The 25,201-nt window shown below is 53.6% G+C and overlaps 1 protein-coding gene across 5 annotated transcripts in view; it reads left to right on the top strand.

The window, feature by feature from the left end:
- DNAJC4 (DnaJ heat shock protein family (Hsp40) member C4) overlaps positions 1-25,201 on the top strand; it is a 75,902-nt gene that overhangs the window by 48,091 nt on the left and 2,610 nt on the right. For 4 of the 5 annotated variants that reach the window (XM_043551228.1, XM_043551227.1, XM_043551229.1 and 1 more), the window contains 2 exons: positions 7,146-7,351; positions 8,866-9,036. In XM_043551228.1, coding sequence (XP_043407163.1) covers positions 7,146-7,351; positions 8,866-9,036 — 377 coding nt within the window. The remainder of the gene's footprint in view (positions 1-7,145; positions 7,352-8,865; positions 9,037-25,201) is intronic. The other variant, XM_043551225.1, reaches the window with a different exon arrangement.

Here is a 25,201-nt window from a genome sequence, read left to right as displayed (position 1 = left end):
AACAGGTTAGACAAACACCAGCCAGGGATGGTCTAGATCAGAGATGGGCAAACTTTTGGGCCCGAGGGCCACACTGGGGTTGCAAAACTGTATGGAGAGCCGGGTAGGGAAGGCTGTGCCTCCCCAAACAGCCTGGCCCCCAGCCCCTATCCGCCCCCTCCCACTTCGCCTGACTGCCCCCCTCAGAACTCCTGACCCATCCAAACCCCTTGCTACTTGTCCCCTGACTGCCCCCCCGGGACTCCCCACCCTTAACCGCCCCCCTGGGACTGCCCCCCATCCAACCCCCCTGCTCCCAGTCCTCCTACCCCTATTCACACACCCCTGACAGGCCCCCCAGGACCCCACACCTATCCAACCACGCCCTGTTCACTGTCCCCTGACCCCTATCCACACCTCCGCCCCCTGACAGGCCCCCCAGGATCCCACGCCTATCCAACCCCCCCGTCCCCTGACCACCCCCACTCCCCCGCAGAACCACGGCCTCATCCAAATGCTCCCTGTCCCCTGACTGCCCCCGAGACCCCCCACCCCTTATCCAACCCCCCGGCCTCAGCCCCCTTACCATGCCGCTCAGAGCACCATGTCTGGCAGCCGCAGCTAGACACACTGCCGCGGGCCAGATGTGGCCTGCGGGCCGTAGTGTCCCCACCTCTGTTCTAGATATACATGGTCCTGCCTCAGCCCAGGGGGATGCACTAAATGGCCTCCTGAAGTATCTGCCAGCTCTATATTTCTATGATAACCTCACTGCTCTCATCAGCCTGCAAGAGACAGCTGGGTCATAGCAGAGTCATGGAGAGAAAGCAGCATGGGGGATCAAGGACTGGAGAGCAGGGAAGTTCTTGAGGTCCAGTAGTCCCACTGCACTGAGTGCTGCCCAGGGCCTGTCGTTGTGCAGACCCATGACCAAGATTGGAATTCCTTGTTGTGCCAGATCTCGGTTCCAGATCAGTCCCCCTTTCATGCGGGGCACTGTACAGACCCCAGACCAAGGTTGGGGCCTCTGTCGTGGTGGGTGCTGCACGGGTCCCAGACCAAGATTGGGGCTCCCTGTCTTTCTGGGCGCTGCACAGATACCCAGTCGAAATCGAGGACCCTTGTCATGCCAGGTGCTTCACCAGCTCATAGCAAGATACAGTCCATGCCCTGAAGGGCTGCCAGCCTAAATAGACAAAGAGTAGGAGGGGAAGCAACCTTCCCAAATTCAGTAACGGAGCTGGGAATAGCAGTCGGGTCTCCTGATTCCCAGTCCAGTGCCCCACCCACTCCACCCTGCTGCCTAGGTACTCTGATACCTTTTGCAGCCATCCCTAGAGAGAAACTGACTAAGTCCCAGAGCTCCTACTTATGCTAAGCTGGGAGGGCTCTAGGTTTAGAACACAACAGGGGCTGGCAGGCATGGATTCTGATGTTTGCGGAGTCACCAGTCGGTCCCAGCCTGCCCTCAGGAATGCCAGGTAGGGGCCAGGGTCTCCTTGAAAGCACCTGTAAACTCCTCCATGTGTCTAGGACTGCTTGCACAGTGTCTGAGGCCAAGGTGTCCCCTGGCCTTTGAGAATTGGGGCAAAGGGACTAGCGTTGCGGGGAGACACTGGTAGATTTCCAGCCAAGGCAAAGAAGCTTAAATCAAGTGTTGGTTGGAAAACACAATTCCATTCGGTGGGAAATTCCAAAATTCTGGAAAAAAATCAGTTCCAAATTGTAACGAAAAGCCAAAATTTCCAAACAAAAATGTTGATTGGGCAACATCAAAGTGTTTAGTTTCAAGAAGGTCAACATGTTTGCTTTGGGCTTTTCTAGTCTATTAAACTATTAAATAGATAAACATAAATCTAATAAAAGAAAAGGAGTGTTTTGACCCCTAACTGCATAGGGCTTGGATTTTAGCATGATGGGAATAGGCATTAGCAGGGGTGGCTGGGCCTCTCCATACCTGTGTTCAGTCCTTGCTCCACCACCAACTTACAATGTGATCTTGGATGAGCCTCTTCCCCCGTCCATGTGTCTCAACTGAGGCAGGTTTGGGAGACTGGATTCCCTGTGCTCTGAGATCTTTGCATGCAGGCAAGCAAAGGGTTAACCCAAAGAGGTGGCCATAGGCCATTGGCACGCTCCTGGATCCAGCCTGGCCTGGCTGCTTGTACAGAGCAGGACCAAATCACAGCTCCCAGAGCAGACTGTGGGTAGCCGCTTGGATCCTCCACCCCTTCTCCTCTTTGTCCCAAGCATGAAGTCAGCTGCTCTGATGAGTAGAGCCGACACGCCCAGCTGACTGGGAGCAGGTCCCTGCACACCTGGGGATGGAGGAGTCTGCAGGAACAAAGGAGTCATCATCTGCTGGGGACGGAAATCATTGGCTGTTAACTTTGAAAATATCCAGCGCCCTTTCTTCCATCCAGTTAAAGGCAATTGCAGCCCGAACCGGGAGCACTGGGGCCTATGAGTCAGGAGTGAGAGCATCTCCATCCCCAGGCAGTGAGCCCAGAGGAAGGACCTTGGCCAGAGATGCTTGGACTCAGCTGAAGCTAGAGCAATTCAGACTAGAACTCAGGTGCCAGTTTGTACCAGTGAGGTAATTAACCAATGGAACAACTTCCCTGGGGCTGTGGTGGATTCTCTATCACAGGCTGTGTTAGATCTGCTCTAATTCAGCCAGGGATTAAGAACATAAGAACGGCCATACTGGGTCAGACCAAAGGTCCATACTGCCCAGTATCCTGTCTTCCGACAGTGGCCAATGCCAGGTGCCCCAGAGGGAGTGAACCTAGCAGGTAATGATCAAGTGATCTCTCTCCTGCCATCCATCTCCACCCTCTGACAAACAGAGGCTAGGGACACCATTCCTTACCCATCCTGGCTAACCTCCATGAATTTATCCAGTTCTCTTTTAAACCCTGTTATAGTCCTAGCCTTCACAACTTCCTCAGGCAAGGAGTTCCACAGGTTGACTGTGCGCTGAGTGAAGAAGAACTTCCTTTTATTTGTTTTAAACCTGCTGCCCATTAATTTCATTTGGTGGCCCCTACTTCTTATATTATGGGAACAAGTAAATAACTTTTCCTTGTTCACTTTCTCCACACCACTCATGATTTTATATATCTCTATCATATCCCCCCTTAGTCTCCTCTTTTCCAAGCTGAAAAGTCCTAGCCTCGTTAATCTCTCCTCATATGGGACCCGTTCCAAACCCCTAATCATTTATTTGCCCTTTTCTGAACCTGTTCTAATGCCAGTATATCTTTTTTGAGATGAGGGGACCACATCTGTATGCAGTATTCAAGATGTGGACGTACCATGGATTTATATAAGGGCAATAAGATATTCTCTGTCTTATTCTTTATCCCTTTTTTAATGATTCCTAACATCCCGTTTGCTTTTTTGACTGTCACTGCACACTGTGTGGACGTCTTCAGAGAACTATCCATGATGACTCCAAGATCTTTCTCCTGATTAGTTGTAGCTAAATTAGCCCCCATCGTATTGTATGTATAGTTGGGGTTATTTTTTTCCAATGTGCATTACTTTACATTTATCCACATTACATTTCATTTGCCATTTTGTTGCCTAATCACTTAGTTTTGTGAGATCTTTTTGAAGTTCTTCTCAGTCTGCTTTGGTCTTAACTATCTTGAGCAGTTTAGTATCATCTGCAAACTTTGCCACCTCACTGTTTACCCCTTTCTCCAGATCATTTATGAATAAGTTGAATAGGATTGGTTTTAGGACTGACCGCTGGGGAACACCACTAGTTATCCCTCTCCATTCTGAAAATTTACCATTTATTCCTACCCTTGGTTCCCTGTCTTTTAACCAGTTCTCAATCCATGAAAGGATCTTCCCTCTTATTCCATGATAACTTAATTTATGGAAGAGCCTTTGGTGGGGGACCTTGTCAAAGGCTTTCTGGAAATCTAAGTACACTATATCCACTGGATCCCCCTTGTCCACATGTTCGTTGACCCCCTCAAAGAACTCTAATAGATTAGTAAGACATGATCTCCCTTTACAGAAACCATGTTGACTTTTGTGCAACAATTTATGTTCTTCTATGTGTCTGACAATTTTATTCTTTACTATTGTTTCAACTAATTTGCTCGGTACTGACATTAAAACTTACCAGCCTGTAATTGCCAGGATCACCTCTAGAGCCCTTCTTAAATATTTGCGTTACATTAGCTATCTTCCAGTCATTGGGTACAGTAGCGGATTTAAAGGACAGGTTAAAACCATAGTTAATAGTTCTGCAATTTCACATTTGAGTTCTTTCAGAACTCTTGGGTGAATGCCATCTGGTCCCGGTGACTTGTTACTGTTCAGTTTCTCAATTAATTCCAAAACCGCCTCTAGTAACACTTCAGTCTGTGACAATTCCTCAGATTTGTCACCTACAAAAGATGGCTCAGGTTTGGGAATCTCCCTAACATCCTCAGCTGTGAAGACTGAAGCAAAAAATTCATTTAGTTTCTCTGCGATGACTTTATCGTCTTTAAGTGCTCCTTTTGTATCTCGATCGTCCAGGGGCCCCACTGGTTGTTTAGCAGCCTTCCTGCTTCTGATGTACTTAAAAAACATTTTGTTATTACCTTTTGAGTTTTTGGCTAGCTGTTCTTCAAACTCCTTTTTGGCTTTTCTTATTACATTTTTACATTTAATTTGGCAGTGTTTATGCTCCTTTCTAATTACCTCATTAGGATTTGACTTCCACTTTTTAAAAGATGCCTTTTTATCTGTCACTGCTTCTTTTACATGGTTGTTAAGCCACGGTGGCTCTTTTTTAGTTCTTTTACTGTGTTTTTTAATTTGGGGTATACATTTAAGTTGAACCTCTATTATAGTGTCTTTGAAAAGTGTCCATGCAGCTTGCAGGGATTTCACTCTAGTCACTGTACCTTTTAATTTCTGTTTAACGAATCTCCTCCTTTTTGCATAGTTTCCCTTTCTGAAATTAAATGCCACAGTGTTGGGCTGTTGAGGTGTTTTTCCCACCACAGGAATGTTAAATGTTGTTATATTATGGTCACTATTTTCAAGCGGTCCTGTTATAGTTACCTCTTGGACTAGATCCTGCGCTCCACTCAGGACTAGATCGAGAGTTGCCTCTCCCTTTGTGGGTTCCTGTACCAGCTGCTCCAAGAAGCAGTCATTTAAAGTATCGAGAAATTTTGTCTCTGCATTTCGTCCTGAGGTGACATGTACCCAGTCAATTTGGGGATAATTGAAATCCCCCACTATTATTGAGTTCTTTATTTTGATAGCCTCTCTAGTCTCCCTTAGCATTTCATTGTCACTATTGCTGTCCTGGTCAGGTGGTTGATAATAGATCCCTACTGTTATATTCTTATTAGAGCATGGAATTACTATCCATAGAGATTCTATGGAACATGTGGATTCATTTAAGAATTGTATTTCATTTGATTCTACATTTTCTTTCACATATAGTCCCAACATCCCCTCCGCACTACATGTTCAGTCCTTCCGATATATTTTGTACCCCAGAATGATTGTGTCCCATTGATTGTCCTCACTCCACCAGGTTTCTGTGATGTCTATTATATCAATATCCTCCTTAAACACGAGGCACTGTAGTTCACCCATCTTATTATTTAGACTTCTAGCATTTGTGTACAAGCACTTTAAAAACTTGTCACTGTTTATTTGTCTGCCCTTTTCTGATGTGTCAGATTCTTTATGTGAATGTTTCTTGTCCAGTCTGTCCCATACTTTATTCTCTTCCATCCTCTCCTCCTGACTAAAACCTAGAGAATCTCTATCAATAGACTCTCCTCTAAGAGAAGTCTCTGTCCGATCCACGTGCGCCTCTGCAGCAATTGGCTTTCCTCCATCTCTTAGTTTAAAAACTGCTCTGCAACCTTTTTAATGTTAAGTGCCAGCCGTCTGGATCCACTTTGGTTTAGGTGGAGCCCATCCTTCCTGTGTAGGCTCCCCTATCCCAAACGTTTCCCCTGTTCCTAATAGTTCAGGGACGTCCTGTGGCCTGTGAGATACAGGAATCAGACTAGCCTCTAGGGCACTCTAGTCCAGGCCCTGCTATCTCAGCCAGCTTGGCACAGAATCCTGGTCGCTCATGTGCATACGTGCACATACCCACATGGCACATACCCACCCTTCTGCACAAGCATGCGCACATTCTTCTGTTAACAATTGTATTTCCCCTCCCTGGCCTAGTAAAGTACCTGTGGAGAAAGGTAGGCATGAGAGGCAGGGCACTGGGGTTCTATGCCTAGCTCTGGAAGGGACCCCCTCGTCTAACGACTCCCCAGGAGTCCTGACACCCACTTCAGTGCCCTGGGCACAAGGCCAGGCTGTCACACACACTGTCTCTCCTGACTGGGCCAGTGACGTTTGAAATGTGGCCTGAGAAAGACCCAATGAAACTCCTTTCACCAAACAAGTGCCCCCTGCAGTTTGCTCCTGGAGGGGTGGGGTGAAATGGGCTCTCCCTCTCCAGTCACCCGGGACGAACACACAAGCTGGCAGGTATACAAGCCTCTAGCCATGCCCTTTGTGTGACCTCATGGCAGCATGGCCCCCTTGTACTTGCGTCAAGCGGGGGCAGTGCAGGTCTAAGAGCGCGCGGCGGGGTCTTAACCAGGAGCCTATTTACATTCCAGGGGGATTTGCACCCCATAAACGTGAGCGATGGGCCAGCTCTGACGAGAGTGGGGTAGGCATGCAGTGTTGGGGGCAGGTTCTGTAGCTCTGTGTTCTCCTGAGCCTGCCGGCCTGGGCCCTAGGATTGGTTGTGGGGGACGGGACGAGATGTGTGTTGTGCGGAAACGGGGCAAATGTATGAGTGTGCATGTTGGGGATGCATGTGCATGTGTGGGGTGCTTGCATGTGGTAGGGGAGGAGTGCGTGGTGTGGGGGTGCATGAGTGTGCATAGGGGGCAGTCAGGCCTACACTAGCACTGCTTTGCCATTGTGGCTGCCCTGGTGTGCTAGGGCTCGTGTATATGGCCAGTTAGTGGACAGCTAGTGGGCGTGCTGTAGATTCACACCCTGGCTGGCCCTGCACTGGCTTGCTGTGTAAGCCCCTCTGCTGGCTCCCTTGGGCTGGTAGATCCTCAGTCCGATGCTGTTGCCCAGGCCCTCACCCTCCCCTCTGTCTCTGTGTCCCCCAGCTGCACCCTGACAGCGACCCCAAAAACCCCGACCTGCACAGCCAGTTCGTCCAGCTGAATGAGGCCTACCGGGTGCTGAGCAAGGAGGGCAGCAGGAGGCTCTATGACAGCCAGCGGGCTTGGCACGCAGCCAGGCCCACCGCGGGCAGCAGCCCCAAGCACAGCCCCTTTGACTTCACAGACCTGGGACCCAGGCCTAGTACCAGGTAAGGGCACCAGGGCCACGGCACAGGGCACAGAGGTGATGCTGGGGTAAGAGATCAGAGCCTGGTATCCCCCCACCTGTCAACGTGATTGACTGACTCTTCTCAACCTTCAGTCCTCACTACCCAGCTGCCCCCCGCACCATGTCTGCACCCACTGATCCCACACTGGTTCTGAGCCAGTGAGGAGACTCAGGCTGGCTCCAAAGCCGAGGCTGTGTTGAGCCCCTGCTAATCCTGTGCAGGTTTGAGCTGAGAAGGGCCAGCACAGGGACCTCAGGCCAGCGCAGAGGTGCTGGGAGCTGCAGCTGAAACCTGAGCAGCTGCCACTGACAAGCTGTTGAGCATCAGGCTGTCAGGAAGCTGCTAAACAGGAAAAGGCCACTTGGCCCATCCTGCCCTGGCCGCCCCCTCGCCCCATAACAGCTCGCCACTCAGTCTAATGATCTGGCTCCGTAGCTTGCTCCATCTGGGCCGCTGTCTCCATAACACAATGGAGACCAGCCCCCCCGCAAGACTTGTTTGAGATATGATAGCTCACTGTCCTCCCAGTGCTGGCTTAGACCAAGGGGCCCATCCAGCTCCATAACCCCCACCCCACAGATCAGACAAGGGGGCCCATCCAGCCTGGTAACCCCCATCCCCCAGATCATACAAGGGGGCCCATCCAGCCTGGTAACCCCCACCCCCCAGATCAGACCAGGGGGCCCATCCAGCCCGCTAATCCCCACCCCCGGGTCAGACCAGGGGGCTCATCCAGCCCAGTCACCCCCATAACCCCCGGATCTGACTAAGGGACCCATCTAGACCGGTATCCTGCCTGCCACCCTGGATCAGACTAATGGGTCCATCTAGCCACATATCTGCCCCACCCCAGATGGGGAAATGGGGTCTGTGGACTGCAAGGCTGGGTTGGCTGCATTGGCTGCTGAGTCCCCTGCAGCGGCCCCAGGCCCCCCAGAAGGGCTGGCAGCTTGCCAGGGTAGGGCCATCCCCACAGCTCACATGCCATCACGTAGGCATTGCTGGGGGGAGGTGTCAGGGGAGTGAGTGAGTGTGACCCCAGCAGACACACTGTGAGGCGAGCGCTCCCAGCTGGCGCAGGGGTCCCCAGGCTGGGACGTCCCTCTCTGCATCTCCCAGCCCTGGGAAGAGACCGTTCCAGAGGGACTGCGTGTGCTGGGGCAGGGCCATTCTCTGGGGCAGCCCAGAGCACCCTGGGCTCGTGGACCCTGCATGGAGGGGCAGGACGGCTGTGCTGAGTCTCACAGGCTGCCAGAGCAAGACAGCCCTATCAGCACCGCAAGGGACGTGTGGCCATGATACTTTGGGAATTTCATAGGTGACTGGTCCAATGGGCAGATAGAAGCCAAGAGTCCTGACTCCCGGCCCCCTGCCCTGATCCTGAGGCTCGATCCTTGGGAGACACCCCAGGAGTCCTGTCCAGGGCCAGCAGTCCCCTGTGGTCAGACCCTTGCCCCCAACACGGCCCGCATCAGTGCCCCTTTGTCTCCCAGCAGCCGAGGGCCCGACGAGAACATGCGCTACTGGGAGCAGTTCCGCACTCACCGCGCCGAGGCCTTCTCAGGCACCCAGGCCAAGCAGAGGCAACACTGGAACCGGAAGCTCTTTGGCTACTGCCTCCTCCTCATGCTGGCCAGCGTGGCCGCCCACTACGTGGCCTACAGGTAGTGGGGGCAAGGGGTTGGTGGGGCACTGCGTGACAGCCTGCCTGGGAGAGGGCTCGGGGCCTTCAGAGTTCAATCCCCTGTCCGAGGGCAGGGTCATCCCATGCACTACACAGTGTCCCCCACCAGAGCAGAATCATTGCCTCCAGGCAATTCCCCCCCCCAGGAGGAAGGCTCACCAGGTCCCCAGGACTCTGGTCTTAGCAGTTCACTCCTCCACCCTTGGAAGAGACTGTTGCTCAGGCTAGCGTGCTCTCACTGTTAGGGGTTGTTCCCCAAGAGCCAATAGAAATGCCCCTTTCCCCAGATTGCCTTTTGAGCCTCCCACACAACTCCCTCTCCCAGTGCCTGGAGATAGTCCCTGGGCCCACACTGGGGGGCATGGGATCCACAGTGGGATGGGAGGAATGGGCTTCGGGGAAGGGGCAGCTGGTATGAAGTGTCCTTCCCAGGACCGGGACAGCCCCACCCCTCCATCCCAGGAATCCCGCCTCCACTGACTCCTGGCCCCACTCTGTGCCTCAGTTTCTCTCTCTGTAGAATGGGGGATAACACGCCTTGGCACTGCCACCCATAACCCTGGCATGGCAGATCAGCACCAGCATGCACCCTCAAGGTCCTAGCACTGACAGGGTTATAGAAAACTCAGCTGGGGTGGGGGGTTGTCCTGACCCTTACTCTGGTTGTGGGGTGAAGTCTTATCTCATTGCGTTTCTAGAAGCCATCCAGTGCTGTCCTGACTGGCCTTTGGCCTGCTCTGTGCCATCCCAGCATGTCTCTGCAAGGAGACCTAGGGTCAAAGGGTCTGGAGTTGTGCTGCGTGGGGTGTGGTTGGGGGCCTCCGTGCCATCCCTGCGCCATAGTGTCCCCACCCCCACCAGCCCAAGGCCCCTCTAATCTCAATATCTCCCCACCCACGCCCATTAGTGCAAGCCCCCCATGATCTCGGCCTCCCACTCACATCCCCACGGGCCCCCATGCCTCTCTCCATGATCTCAGACTCCCACATGGCCAGTGTCACTCTTCACATCTCCTACACATACACCAGCCCATGTCCCTCCCCCCACAATCTCAGCAGGACCCCTGGCACCCCAGCCCAGCTTCCCACTGTCCAGCGCAGCCGGGCGCACATCTGTAAGGCATTATATGTCTGAGCAGCTATTGCAGCGTAGCGAGCCAAGGGGTGTGGGGGCTGACAATGTGGTTTGTCATAACCCGAACACCAGTCAGGGCCCAGTCCCCTGGAGGAGCCAATGTCCCAGGGCATCTGCTGACACTTGGAGCAGCTCTCCCCGCACCCTCAAGGCATGGAGCTTATGCCAGCTGCCCTAGGGAGGCATTGGGGTCACCCTTCCCAAGAATGTGTATCCTGCCAGAAGTATCAGCAGCTGCCCAGGGCTTCCATCGGGGCCTTTTATTTCTTATTAATGTTTTAGCACATTAGCGATTCCCACAACTGAACAGTGAACAGCTGCCAGGCTAGGGGGCACGGCCTAGATCACCGCACTGAGGGCGCTAGATAACTGTATGGAGGGGGGGCAGTCTGGGAATCCAGAGGGCAGTCTGGGAATCCAGGTCACTCTGCTGAGAGGCAGTCCGGGAATCCAGATCACAGCACTGGAAGGGGGCCAGTCTGAGAGTCTAGATCACAGTGCTGGAGGAGGTACCAGTCTGGCAGTCTAGATCATGGCGTTGGAGGGGTGCCAGTCTCGGGTGGTCCAGATCACAGTACTGAAGGGGGTACCAATCTGGGGAGTCTAGATCATAATGTGGGACAGTATGCCACCCTGGGAGGGTCTAGAACACAGAATTAGAGGGGATGCCAGTCTTGGGGCATCTAGCTCACAGCCCTGGGGGATGCCAGTTTTGGGGGGTCTAGATCACTGTTATTCACAGCCACCACGATGGGCACCCTTACTCAAGGCAGCCCCTTGCTGTTGGGTGTGAATTTAGTGCTGGCGGGATGGTGCCCAGATCATGGGTTGAATGCAATGAGGACAGCAGCTCCAGCACCAGTTTCCCACCCCTCCCCACAGCCCTTCCTGGGTGTGGGCAAAGGGGGATTCAGTCTCTGCGGGGCCTGATCCCAGGATTCACGGCAGGCAGTGTGGGGGAATCAGAGCCTGGTGTGGGCTCTGCTCAGGCCTGCCACGCACTCACCGGACTCGAAAGGATGTGAGTCGCAGTGAATGGGAGCACATACGCAGATAGCCACACGTACACAGAGAAAGCCACAGACATACAGTCATGTGCACTCCACCCACAGACTCCCTGGCATCCTGTGCATGGCACAGACTCCCTGGCATGCTGACTTCCAGCCCCACCTGTGCTCGAAGCCAGAGGTGGGCAAACTTTTTGGCCCGAGGGCCATATCGGGAATAGACATTGTATGGCGGGCCATGAATTCTCACAAAGTTAGGGTTGGGGTGTGGGAGGGGGTGCGGGCTCTGGGGATGAGGAGTTTGGGGTGTAGAAGGGTACTCTAAGCTAGGACCAAGAGTTTGGAGAGTGGGAGGGCGATCAGGGCTGAGGCAGGGGTGCGGGAAGGGGTGCAGGTTCTGGCTGAGGGTGTGGGTTCTGGGATGAAGGTGGGGATGAGAGGTTTGGGGTGCAGGAGGGTGCTCCGGGCTGGGATCGAGGGGTTTGGAGAGCGGGAGGGGGATCAGGGCTGGGGCAGGGGGTTGGGGCATGGGAAGAGGCTCAGGAGTGCACGCTCTGAGCAGCGCTTACCTCAAGCAGCTCCCGGAAGCAGTCACATGTCCCTTATCTGGCTCCTACACTGAGGCGCAGCCAGGCAGCTCTGCATACTGCCCCATCTGCAGGCACTGCCCATGCAGCTCCCATTGGAGGGTGTAGGAGCCAGAGCGAGGCCATGCCGCAGCTTCTGGGAGCCGTGTGGTGCGGCTCCCGACCCTGTACCCTGGCCGGAGCAGGGCCAAGCTGCGTGGTCCAGCCCCCGACCCAGCGCCCCAGCTGGAGCAGGGCCGAGCAGCGTTGTGCAGCTCACAGGCCAGCTTAAAACGGCTTGCGGCCCGGATGCAGCCCACAGGCCGTAGTTTGCCCACTCCTGCTCTAAGCGCTAGACACCACTCCTCTTCCAGAGCTAGAAACAGAATCCCTGCATCATGACTCCAAGCCCATTCTGCTCTAACCACTAGGCATCATAGAGATGTAGACAGGAAGGAAGCTCGAGAGGTCATCAAGTCTAGCCCCCTAGACTGAGGCAGGACCAAGTAAACCTTGACCATCCCTGACAGGTGTTTATCCAACCAGTTCCTAAAAACTTCCAAAGATGGGGATTCCGCAACCTCTCTTGGAAGCTTGCTCTAGCTTAACTACCCTTAGAGTTAGAAAGCTCTTCCTACTGCCTATCCTAAATCTCCCTTGCTGCAGATCAAGCCCATTACAGCTTGTCCCGCCTTCATGGGCCATGGAGAACAATTGATCCCTGTCCTCTTTGGAGCAGCCCTTAACATATTGGAGGACTGTTAGCAGGTCCCCTCAGTCTTTTCTCATGACTAAACAAGCCCAGTGTTTTTAACCTTTCCTCCTAAGTCAGGATTTCTAAACCTCTTAGCATTTTCATTGCTCTGCTCTGGACTCTCTCCAGTTTGCCCGCATCTTTCCTAAAGTGTGGTGCCCAGAACCGGACACAGTTCTGCAGCTGAGGCCTCCCCAGTGCCAAATAGAGCAAGACAGTTACCACTCTACTCCCCCCCCCCGCCCCCGTATCTTACATACAACACTGCTGTTAATACACCCCAGAATGATATTCGCTTTTTTTGGCAACAGCATCACACTGTTGACTTATATTCTGTTTGTAATCCACTGTCACCCCCAGATCCTTTGCTGCAGTATGACCACCATCCAGTTCTTCCTCATTTTGTAGCTGGGCATTTCATTTTTCCTTCGTCTGTGCAGTGCTTTGCACTTGTCTTCATTGAATTTCATTCTGTTGATTTCAGATCAATTCTCCAATTTGTCAATGTTGTTTTGAATTCTAATCCCCCTCCCAGCTTTGGGTCATCCACAAATTTTATAATCATACTCTCCACTCCACTATCCGAGTCCTCACTCCCCTCCCAGAGCCAGGAATGGAACCCAGGAGTCTTGACTCCCAGTCCTGCCTGCTGTGACCCACTGGACCCCACTCCCCTTCCAGAGCCAGGTGTCCTGACTCCCAGCTCTGCATTCTTTCCTGCAGCCCATGATGCCCGAGGAATTGGGCATAGGTAGGGGTGCATGAATCCCTGTGGTGGCCCGCTATGTGTCAAGGCCTTTCAGACCTAAGCAAGTGTGTTTCATTGAATTAGGCCTGATTAGGGTGCTAATCCTCCCCTTGGCAACAGGGATCAGAGCGGGGGAGGGTGTGCAGGCAGAATCAGAGCTGGTAGGGCTGGCAGCAGCAGTGCCCAGGCTCGGAACTGGCACAGCCAAGCACTGTTAGATAGTAGGCAGCAGCCAAGCAAGGCCCCCCAGGCAAGGAGACAGACATGGTTCTGTCAAGGAGGGAGACTTAGGTACATGCCCCGTGACATGAACCCCAGCAGGGCCACCGTTGGGTCTGCTCCTGCACTCAGTTACACACTTGTAACATCAGCCACTCCAGCTTCCCAGCTGAATCCTCCAGGGGGTGGGGGGATGGAGGTAATTGACTCCCTGCATGGAGCATTCAGGAAAGGGGGGAGGGTCAGAGGGTCAGAGCAGGGGGGCTGGGCATCAGGACTCCTGGGTTCTGTCCCAGCAGTCTCTCTGGCCTCAAGCACATCACTGCCCATCTGTGCCTGTTGGTTCTGCTAACCCATCAGTAGCTCTGCACTGCAGTCCGTGTTTTACCAAGTATGTGTGTGTGCCTGCTGTAATCGGTCTCTGGAGCCCAGCTGCGGGAGACCCGACTGGAGCCTACCTGTGCCATCCGGTTAATGCTCTGCTGGTGGGTGGAAGGCAGAGGTTTGCTTGGCCTGTGTGTGCTCTGCCACCATTGTTCCGTGTCGCTCTATGTCAAGTACCCGCCTGTCTGTTTTGAAATATGCTCCTACAACACAGACTGTTATTAAGATACCATGAAAGGGAGCTGAGCCACAGGATCAGACCCTGAGAGACCAGGAAACGGAGAATCCCCCTCTTCAGACCCTCCTCCCTGCTTCACACTTCCCAAGAGACTAAGGCAGGACTGATCCCTGCAGCGGCTTTGTCAGGTTTGCTTTAGCCCTGTCCCAGCTCTCTGGAGCCTGGACTCCCCCGGGTGAAGGGACTGTGCTGAGTGCACACTCAGCACCGATGGACAAAGCACCGTGTGTTTGCGGGGGAGCCAGGGCACAGGGGAAGTGGCTGCGGCCTGCCTGATCAGCAGCTGGAACATTTCCCCCACCCCCATTTCCCTGTGATCCCAGGCTCCTGGCAAACAAGATCTGGTGCCATGTGTTAGGGAAATGGCACAAGAGGCAAGAGAGACTCGTCAGCCTGTCCCTGCTCCGGGAACTCGCACAGCAATCAGTGATGTGACATGCAGGCTTGGTACAACTCCCCCAGCCTCTGTGGAGGGCTTGGAGACATACTGTGCATGCCAAGTGACCAGGAGCAGGGGAGGCACAGCAAGGGAATTGGCAGGAGTTGTGTCCGGGGTTGTGACAAGCCTTCAAATGGCTCATTGGAATGGGCCTAGCAAAATCCTGCTCTGTCAAATGGGAGAGGCACAGTCCTGCAGTTAAGGAGCAGGGCTGTGGCTCAGGACACCAGGGTTCTGTTCCTGGCTCTGCCACTGTCTCCTGGGTGACCTTGGGCAAGTCACGTCCCCCCTCTGGGCCTCAACTTCCCCATCTGTAGAATGGGGATAATGATCCTTCCTTTGTCTATTTTGATAGTGAGCTCCTCAGGGCAGGGACTGTCCCTGTGTCTGAACAGCACCTGTCACAATGGAACCCTGATCTTGGTCGAGGCCTCTAAGCACTACCGTAATGCAGATCATATTAACAGAGGGTATGAAAAGCATGCTAGAACTCAAAGGCCCCAGCTGAGATCAGGCCCTGCTATGCTGGGTACTGCACAGATACACCATGAAAGACAATCCCTGATCCAGACAACTCACAGTCTAAACAGCCAAAGGGTGGGAGGGAAAACGGAGGCACCGAGATGTCCCAGAGCCAGGAATAGAACTCAGGAGTTCTGACTCAGACCCCCCTTTGGGCTTTAAACTCTCTGAAATGTCCCTGTGACTGGGTGAGGAACCCTTTAAACACGATTCTGTGTGGCGCTGTCTTTGCATTGTCAGTAACACACCTGTGTCACAGCGGGGGCGCACTGTCCTGAGCTCCATCCATTAGCATCTCCACATGAAGACAAAGAGGCACCTAGGTCTGTCTAAGTACCTTCACAGGCAGAAACCCCAGTTTTTCAGCTCAGCAGACTTAGGCCTGGTGAGAACCAATGGATGGAAGTTCGGTTCTTCCTCAAGTAGATGCAGCCATGTATTCGCACCCAGCGCACCAGAGCTGGAGAATTTTGCCTAGCAGTACCTGTAGGGGCGGTGCTCACACCTTGTGGTCATAGCCCTGAGTCTGGCTATATGAGGTGGTTCTGCCCTGACCCCCCTCAGTTCCTTCTCAGTGCCCGTGGCTGGCATCGGAGCTCTGTGTGATTATCACATTTGTCTGAGTGTTTTTTCTCTGTGTATATAGTTGTTAGATAGTTAGCTAGATCATATTACTTACGTTAGAGTTAGTTAGATACTTATTGTCCTGTGGAATGCCCTCACCAGGGTTCAAGCCCTGTCCATCGTGGGTGGGGGGGACGAATCCTAACAGCTTGTGGTGAGGCAAGAGACACGCTCAAGAGAGATGCTCTGTTTGTAAGCTGATTATCAAAAGAACTCCGATGGCTAGAGACTTACCTCTGAAGCAGCACCTTCTCAAGCAGGCCCTGAGGCCTGTTTCAGTACTGAGGCCCGCATCTGATGGCGGTGACCTTTGGACTCAGTGAACAAGGCCACTCCACGTTCCAGTGCTGGTGTTTCCCCCAAGGAGGAGCCGTTCGCCCTCTTCAGGGGCGCTGAGGAAGAAGTCCCATAAAACTAATTGGGACCATCCCAGGGTTTGTGGAGACTCTTCCTCCTTCTCTAAAAAAAGTACAGATTGACTCTGTACCACTTCCAGCACGTGGGAGATCTATCAGATCACTCTCCGGTATCATGCTGAGACCACCAAGAGTCAATAACATTGACGCCGGTTCTGGGAGTGGAGCATCTGCTAAGTCTGGTACTGATGACATTAACCCTGGCACAGACCATATGCCGGTGGCATACCAGGCAGCAGCAGATTCACTCTCCCTATCGGTTCCAGACTCTCCACTCATCCAACACTTTGCCAGGGCCATGGCCTTCACCTCATTGTTGACGCCGTCTGGTCATGTTGTAGAGAGACAGTGTCTGTAGACACAGCAGCCTGGTCCTTCTGCACTGCAGACTATGGAGTTGAGGTCAGTGCCAGGCCCGGCTGCAAGGAGCATTAGTGCGCCCCTCAGCGCCGACATTGTTTTGTCGGCAGATCCTGCCTTCTACTTTAGTTCCTCCGCTGACCCTCAGTACCAATGCCTTCCCCAGCACTGGGGGTGGGTGCCACATATTTGGTATAGGCTATGCTGATTCCTCTTTCCTCATTGGCATAGGAACCGCTTCCAAGTTGGGCTACAGACAAGTCTGTGTGCCCATCGGGACTGGCTCCACTGCTGTCACAGCCACCAGGGACTCTTTGGGATCTATGTTGGTGTCCTCCTCCCAGTCTTCATTGCCTGATTGGTGCCAGAGACTGTTCTCGTAGCAGTATCGGTACCAAGATCAACACTCTCTGCATAGTCGGGACAGGGGCTCCTGGCCCAGTGCTAACTGGCCACCAGGGCTTTATCTGAACACACTGTGGCCTCCTGGTCCCAGAGATCACATTCTCCATCCTGCTCCAGAGCAAGATCACCGGTTCGCTTGGTGGCTAACGTTGGTGACCCACCACAAGCTCAAACAACGGTTGAGCTCCTCCCAAGGAGCCTCCAGACTTGTCTCATCTGGGCCCAGTGGTTCAGGAAGAGGATTTGTTCCTGGTGCACTTGACAGCTTGTCTTCTCCTGATGATTTGATGGTACCAGGTTCCTCTTCTCCTTTGGTGCCCGAGGATTTCAAGGCATACCAGGACCTTTTGTGGCATATGGTTGCTTCCTTAGGCATCCAGGCAGAATTTTTACAAGAGAATACACAGAAGTTGCTCGACATTCTCTGACCATCTGCTCTGAGGAGAGTAGCCCTCCCTATTAATGACACTCTCCCGGAGCCTGCAAAGGCCCTCTGTAACATTCTGGCTTCAGTGCTGTCCACTCTGCTGGAGTGTAGGGATAGGATACAGAGGGCCCTAGACAAATTAGAGGATTGGGCCAAAAGAAATCTGATGAGGTTCAACAAGGACAAGTGCAGAGTCCTGCACTTAGGACGGAAGAATCCCATGCACCGCTACAGACTAGGGACCGAATGGCTCGGCAGCTGTTCATCAGAAAAGGACCTAGGGGTTACAGTGGACGAGAAGCTGGATATGAGTCAACAGTGTGCCCTTGTTGCCCTTGTTGCCAAGAAAGCCAATGGCATTTTGGGATGTATATGTAGGGGCATTGCCAGCAGATTGAGGGACGTGATCGTTCCCCTCTATTCGACATTGGTGAGGCCTCACCTGGAGTACTGTGTCCAGTACTCACCTGGAGTACTGTGTCCAGTTTTGGGCCCCACACTACAAGAAGGGTGTGGAAAAATTGGAAGGAGTCCAGCGGAGGGCAACAAAAATGATTAGGGGACTGGAACACATGACTTATGAGGAGAGGCTGAGGGAGCTGGGATTGTTTAGTCTGCGGAAGAGAAGAATGAGGGGGGATTTGATAGCTGCTTTCAACTACCTGAAAGGGGGTTCCAAAGAGGATGGATCTAGACTGTTCTCAGTGGTAGCAGATGACAGAACGAGGAGTAATGGTCTCAAGTTGCAATGAGGGAGGTTTAGGTTGGATATTAGGAAAAACTTTTTCACTAGGAGCGTGGTGAAACACTGGAATGCGTTACCTAGAGAGGTGGTGGAATCTCCTTCCTTAGATATTTTTAAGGTCAGACTTGACAAAGCCCTGGCTGGGATGATTTAGTTGGGGATTGGTCCTGTTTTGAGCAGGGGGTTGGACTAGATGACCTTCCGGGGTCCCTTCCAACCCTGGTATTCTGTGATTCTATGAGGGTGTCATGGCTGCAAAGCTCAGGCATTGCTCCTGATGTGCAACAGAGTATTGAGGACCTGCCCTTTGATGGTCGGGTACTATTCTCAGACTAGACTGACAAGACTTTGCATTCTTTTAAAGATTCACAAGCCACACTGCGTTCTTTAGGGTTGTATACTCCAGCAGTCCAGAGGCACCATTCTGGCAGTCAGCAGCAGCAGTACCTCTCACAGTGCTTCATTGGGAAGTCCTTCTTTCCCCCAAGGCAACAGGGCTATCCCAGAAAGGGTCATAGATCCTGGAGGCAAAGGCCTTCTGGTTCTGGTCCCAGCCAGTCGACTTGTGTCCCTCCCATGCCAGGGGGAGGGTGAGGCTCGGCGGGGAGGTCTGGGTATGGGGTGGTCCGGATGCACAGGAGTTGGGCAGACAGGGGAGCAGTTCCCCGTACAGCGACCCCTCTCCCTGCAGCTGAGGAGTGATGAGGGAGAGTGCGGAGCTTCCTATAGCCAGGGAGGTTTCTGGGGGTAAGTCTGACCTGGACCTACCCGCTCATTGCAGAAGAAGAGGAAGTTCTGTCCTCCCCTAGCCCAGCTGGGACTAGCAGCTGAGCCCGGTGCAGGGTAAGAACCACCAGCCAGGTCGTCCCCAGCCGGGTCCTCCCCACAGTGATTTACCTCTCCATTGGCTGCTCCAGGCACCCAAAATGATGTGCCCACACTGCTGGGGAGGAGAACGTGACTGCTCTTGCGGCTTCCCTTTGCTTCCCTGCAGAAAACGATGGGAAATCTGCAAGGGACATGAATTCTGCATGTGCGCGGTGGCGCAGAATTCCCCCAGGAATAATGCAGGTTGTCCATTTTGCCAGATTGTGTCTTCACCCTCTCCAAATGTGGCTGAAGTCAGTCTTTCATCTGACCCATTATCCCTTGGACAAACTGATCTGATTTCCTCTGCTGATCTTGGATTCCTTATGGTGAACAGTTCAGGACAACATATGCCAGGGTGTTCCTTTCGCTCGGGCCCCAGCAACCAGGATGGTTGTCACTGACATCTCCTGGTAGACTGGGGAGCACATCTAGGGGCGCTGAAAGTTCAGGGCCTGTGGTTGAAACAGGAAGCTTCACCACATATCAACATCGTGGAGCTTCAGGCCACCGCACTTTCCAAAATTACATTAAGGATGCAGTGGTTCACACACTCACTGACAATATCACCATGATGTACTATGAGAACAGACACGGGGGAGCACACTCAAAAGGCCTGGTTCAGGATCAGGCTCTGGCAGTTTTGCACTGGGAGGAGCATTATTCCGGTGGCCAGTCATTTACCCAGGGTCCAGAATCAACTCACAAATCACCTCAGCAGGAATTTTCCCATGTGACACAAATGGTCCCTGAAGCCCAGTGTCCTGTGGTCTGTCTTTGCAGCGTGTGGCATCCCAGCAATCGACCTGTTCCCCACGAGAGACCAGAAGAATGCCAGCTGTTTTGATCTCGAGGGTGTCTCAGCCTGGGCTCCCTGGCCCACACTTTTTGCCTGAGTTGGTATTTGGCACTCCTGTTTGCTTTCCCTCTGCTTCTGATCATCCCACAGGTCATCGTCAAACTGAAATTGGACTGTGCCACGCTCATCCTCATTGCTCTGGCCTGGCTGAGGCAAACTTCATTCTCCGACCTTCTTGCATTATCAGTTTGGCCTTCCATATCCCTTCCTTTCCATCCCGACTGCTTGACTCAGCATCACAGTCAGATTTTCCATCCTACACTCAGATCTCTCCATCTCATTGCATGGCTGCTCTGTGGTTAAATGAGGAGGAAGAACGAGGTTTGGAGGCTGTTTCTACTCAATAGAAGGAAGCTCTCTCTGTATGACTGATTTAGCCAAACGGACGTGTTTTTTAATATGATCATTGGCCTGCATTGTTCAACCAAAGGTGGCTGGTATCCAGGACATCTTGGAGTATTTGTTACATCTTCAGTTGTCAGGTCTCCTACTTAGCTCATTGAGGGTGCATCTGGCTGTGACTTCAGCGTTTCATCCACCCGTCCATGGGAGGTTGGTATTTTCTAATACCATGGTAACAAGATTCTTGAAAGGATCCTTTGTCTCTACTCACCATTGAGAGAACCAGTTCCTTTGTGGTACCTTAATATGGTCTTAGTGGCTCTGATGGGACATCCATTCAAGCCTCTGGCATCATCTTCTTTTTCTCTTTTGTGTCAAAAAAACTGCGTTCTTGGTGGCAATAACATCTGTGAGGAGAGGGTGAGAGTCGCAGGCTTTGATGGCAGAGTCTTCTTACACACACTCCTCCAAAGACAAAGTGACCTCGCAGCCGCACCCTACATTTTTATCTAAAGAGGTTTCTCAGTTTCATTTCAAGCAGGTGGTGTATTTACTTGTGTTCTTTCTTATGCCGCATTCAACCCTGGTGGAGCAGCGTCTTCACACGGATGTCAGGCCATGTCTAGCATTTTACCTGCACAGGGCTAAACCTTTTCGTGCTTCGCTTCACCTGTTTGTGTTGTATGCAGCCGGAAGGAAGGGACAAGCAATCGCTTCGCAGACGATCTCTAGGAGATAACTTCCTGTATCAGAACAGCATACGGCTGACTATGCCTCCACAAGGCTGTGAGCTCATTGTACAGGAGCACAGGCTGTGGCGATGACATTTTAAGTGATGTTTCAGTATTGGTCATCTGCAGGACTGCCACTTGGTCATCTGGAGATTCGCCTATGAAACATTATGCCGCTACCGCAGCATCCAGAGTAGACGTAAGCTTTGGGAAGGCAGTTCTGCAATCCTTGTTTAAAATAGATTCCAACCCCCACCTCATGCAAATCCTACCTGAGAGTCACCTTCTTGGAATACATGGTTGCATCTACTCGAAGAAGAAAACATGGTTACTTACTTGTGTTGTGACCATCCTTCGAGATATGATGCAGACATGTATTCCACAGCCCACCTCCATTCCTTCTGCCTCGAACTCTATGCCCCTGATGATCAGCGTGAAGGAAATGAGGGGGATCGGGGTGGCACTGCCTTATATAGCCAGAGGTGGGCTGCAGACATGAGGTGCGAGTGCCCCCCTCAGGTACTGCTAGGCAAAATTCTCTGGCTCCAGTGTACTGGGCGTGCACACACCTATGTGGAATACACGTCCACGTCACATCTTCAAGAAGAACAGTAACAACACAGGTAAGTAACTGCTTTGTCTCAGTGGACAACCAGTTGAACATGAGCTCCTGGTGTGATGCTGTTGCCAGAAGGGCCAATGCAATCCTTGGCTGGATAAACAGGGGAGTAGCAAGTAGGAGCAGGGAGGTGATTTTACCCCCATAGATGGCATTGGTGAGACCCATAGTGGAATGGTGCATCCAATCGTGGAGTGCACATTTTAAAAAGGACGTTGAAAAACTGGAGGAGGTGCAGAAAAGAGCCAGAGAAATGATCCGAGGGCTGGAGAAAATGCCTGACCGCAAGAGACCTGGGAAGCTCAATCCGTTTATCTTCTCCAAAAGAAGATCAAGAGGTGATTTGATCAGTGTGTGTAAGCAGCTTCACAGGGAGAAAACACCAAGAATTAAAGGGCTCTTGAGCCTAGTGGAGAGAGACAGAGCAAGAACCAGTGGCTGGAAAGTAAAGCCAGAGACATTCTAATGAGAAACAAGGCACCAAGTTTTCACAGTGAGAGTGATTAACCATTGGAACAAACTCCCAAGAGAAGGGGGAGGGTAGATTCTCCATCTCAGTGGCTTCAAATCCAGCCTGGTGCTTTTCTGGAAGATGCCATAATCAGTCACAAGTGACTGGGCATAATCCTGGGGTAACTGGGTGACACTCTGGACAGTCTATACAAGATGTCAGGCTAGATGATCTGATTGTCCCTTCTGGCCTTAAACTCTGTGGCTCTCTCTAACAGTATCGAGCAGACACAAAGCTGTGGGGCTGAGGCGATCATTCGTGTGGATTGGGGTTTCTTTTTGCCTTTCCAACTGGTCCCAGTTCAGTGTTGCTGCCTTTGGGACTGGCTCCCCTCTCTGGTTTACTCTTGTGAAGTTGTTATTGGTACTGGAGTAGCAAAGAGGCCAGAGTTCCATTGTGCATATACGGATGGACGGTCCCTGCCTCAAATTGCTCACAATCTGAGAGCTGCTCTCCGGGGCAGGTCTTGGATCAGTAAAGAAACAGAAATAGTTATATTGGGAATGTCCCCTCCAGCGCAGGACGTGGATCGGGGGATACCCCCTCCAGCACAGGACGTTGATCGGGGGACGTCCCCTCCAGTGCAGGATGTTAATCGGGGCACGCCCCCTGCAGCAGAGGACATGGATCGGGGGACACCCCCTCCAGCATAGGACATGGATCATCGGATGCATCGTCTGGCGCAGGACGTGGATCAGGGGATGGCCCCTGCAGCGAAGGATGTGGATTGGGGGATGCCTCCTCCAGCACAAGACGTAGTTTGGAGGACGCCCCCTCCAGCACAGGACATAGATCGGAGGACACCCCCTCCAGCGCAGGACGTGGTTCGGAGGACACCCCCTCCAGTGCAGGATGTAGATCGGGGGACGCCCCCTCCAGCGCAAGACGTGGATCAGGGGACGCCTCCTCCAACGCAGGACATAGATTGGGGGATGCCCTCCCCCAGGCAGGGGGCAGATCAGGGGAGCCCCCCGACACCTTCCCAGGGCAGGATGCTGCTAGAGTCTCTTTGTTCAGAGGAAGTGCCTGCACTGGGGTCACAGTGATTTCCCTGCAATGGTGCCAATCCCAGTCAAGTTAAAGTGGTCTCCAGTCTGTATGCAGAGTAGCCTATTAGTACATGACAGCCAGACAGAGGAGTATGAGCATCCGGGGGATGCAGCTCCTCAGCTCCTCTTTACCCTGCTAGATTTGTCATCAGCAGTGGTAAGGCCAGAAGCAACCATGAGATCATCCAGTTTGGTGCCTGCGTGTCGCAGGCCAGAGAATCACACCCAGTTACCCCAGCACTACGCCTAGTGATTTGTGTCTATCTAAAGCATCTTCCAGTTCCCCCAGCCTCCTGCCCCGCTCTAACCCACTCCTACTTCCCTCCTGGTGCTGAGGTGGGCTGGGAGCCAGGACTCCTGGGTTCAGTGCCTGCCACTCCCCAGCTAGGGAGGTAAATCCCCCCTGTCACCTCTGGCAAAGCAGCTCTTGCAAGCAGTGCGGTGCAGGGGGAGCAGAGGCCTGGCTGGGGGTGGGTGTCCTGCCCATCCCTCACACTGGGGCACCCTGGCGCTCGTGCTGCAGACTAGGGTTACCATATGTCCGTATTTTCCCTGACATGTTCAGCTTTTTAGTTCTTAAATCACCATCCGGGAGGAATTTTTAAATATCTAAAAACATCTGGGAAAATAGGGACGTATTGTAACCCTAGATGGGAGCTGCCAGAGCCACGGAGCGGGGCTTGCAGGCACCAGCAGCATGCAGAAAGCCCTCTGCCCCCCCAACCTGACCTGACTCTAAGAGCCAGAGGGACTTTGCCGGGGGGTGAGGTGGGGAGTCCTGGCAGTGCTTAACTGGGGCGGCTCCCGGGAAGCATCCGACAGGTCCCTCTGGCTCCTAGGATAGGGGCGGGGCAGGGCGGGGCGGAGGGCTCTGTGCCCGCCGCCGGCGCCTGCAAGCCCCGCCCCCCCGACCCGACCCTAGGAGCTAGAGGGACTTGCTGGATGCTTCCCGGGAGCCGCCCCAGGTAAGTACCGCCAGGACTCCCCACCTCACCCCCCCGGCAGGTCCCTCTGGCTCCTAGGGTAGGGTCAGGCTCGGTCGGGGGGGGCGGAGGGCTCTCTGCGTGCTGCCGGCACCTGCAAGCCCCACTCCGTGGCTCCGGCAGCTCCCATTGGCGCTATTCCCAGCCAATGGGAGCACGGAGCTCACGCTTGTGGCAGGCGCAGCACGTGGAGACCCCTCGGCTGCCCCTGATCCTAGGAGCCGAGGGACCTGTGGCAGGAGGGCTGAGTAGGCGAGCGGGTGCAGGGGAGTGAAGAGGCAAGCGGCAAGGGAGCCAGTGGCTGGCGGGCGGGCGGGTGAGGAGGCGGGTGGCAAGCCAGAGGCAGGCAGGGGGGTGAAGAGGCCAGCAGCGGGCAGCAGGGGTTGAAGAGGCAAGCGGCGAGGGAGCCAGCGGCAGGTAGGCGGGCGGGGGTGAGGAGGTAAGCAGTGAGCCAGCGGCAGGCAGGGGTTCTCAGGGCGGGCATGGGGGTTTCTGGCAGGGGAGTGAGGAGATGAGTGGCAGTGGGAGGAGGCGAGCGGTGGGTGGGGGACTGAGGAGGGACACAGCAAGCCAGCGGTAGGTGAGGAGGGGTGAGGGGGCGGGGCTGGGTAGGGAGGGGGCGGGACCTGGGGCAGAGTGGGGGCGGAGCATGGGAGGAGCAGCAGTGGACTGTGGGCGAGGCTGACAGCACCCCAATGTGGAGTGTCCTCTTTTTTGAATGTTCAAATATGGTAACCCTACTGCAGACCCTGTTACATAAGGAGATGGCAGCTTCTAGGGGAAGGTCGGGGCTGTCGCTGGCCCCAGAATCGCTGAGTCAGTCCATCCCTGACTTTTCACCCACTCACACCCCTTGTCCAGCGCCCAGTGCAGTCCGCACCTCCAGCTGGTTGGGCCCAGCAAAGGGGACAGTGCCCTCGGGCACCCTGTCAGCCGGCACTGGGCAGCCAGCCCCAGCTGCCACTTCGGGCCTGGTCTCATGCACTCAGCATTCAGCCTGGTAGAGCGCGGCCCGGAGCAGAGGGAAGGCGGGAGCACACCACACATACACCTCACACGCACATACACCCCACACAGAGACATACACACCACACGCACACACACCCTGTTCAGACACACACTGCACGCACACATACATGCTGTACAGATGCACACTGCGCGCACATACTGCACACACACATACATGCTGCACAGAG

The sequence above is a fragment of the Chelonia mydas genome, chromosome 7, assembly GCF_015237465.2.
Source record: "Chelonia mydas isolate rCheMyd1 chromosome 7, rCheMyd1.pri.v2, whole genome shotgun sequence".
Classification (NCBI taxonomy): domain Eukaryota; kingdom Metazoa; phylum Chordata; order Testudines; family Cheloniidae; genus Chelonia; species Chelonia mydas.
This window is presented reverse-complemented; position numbering and strand designations above follow the sequence as displayed.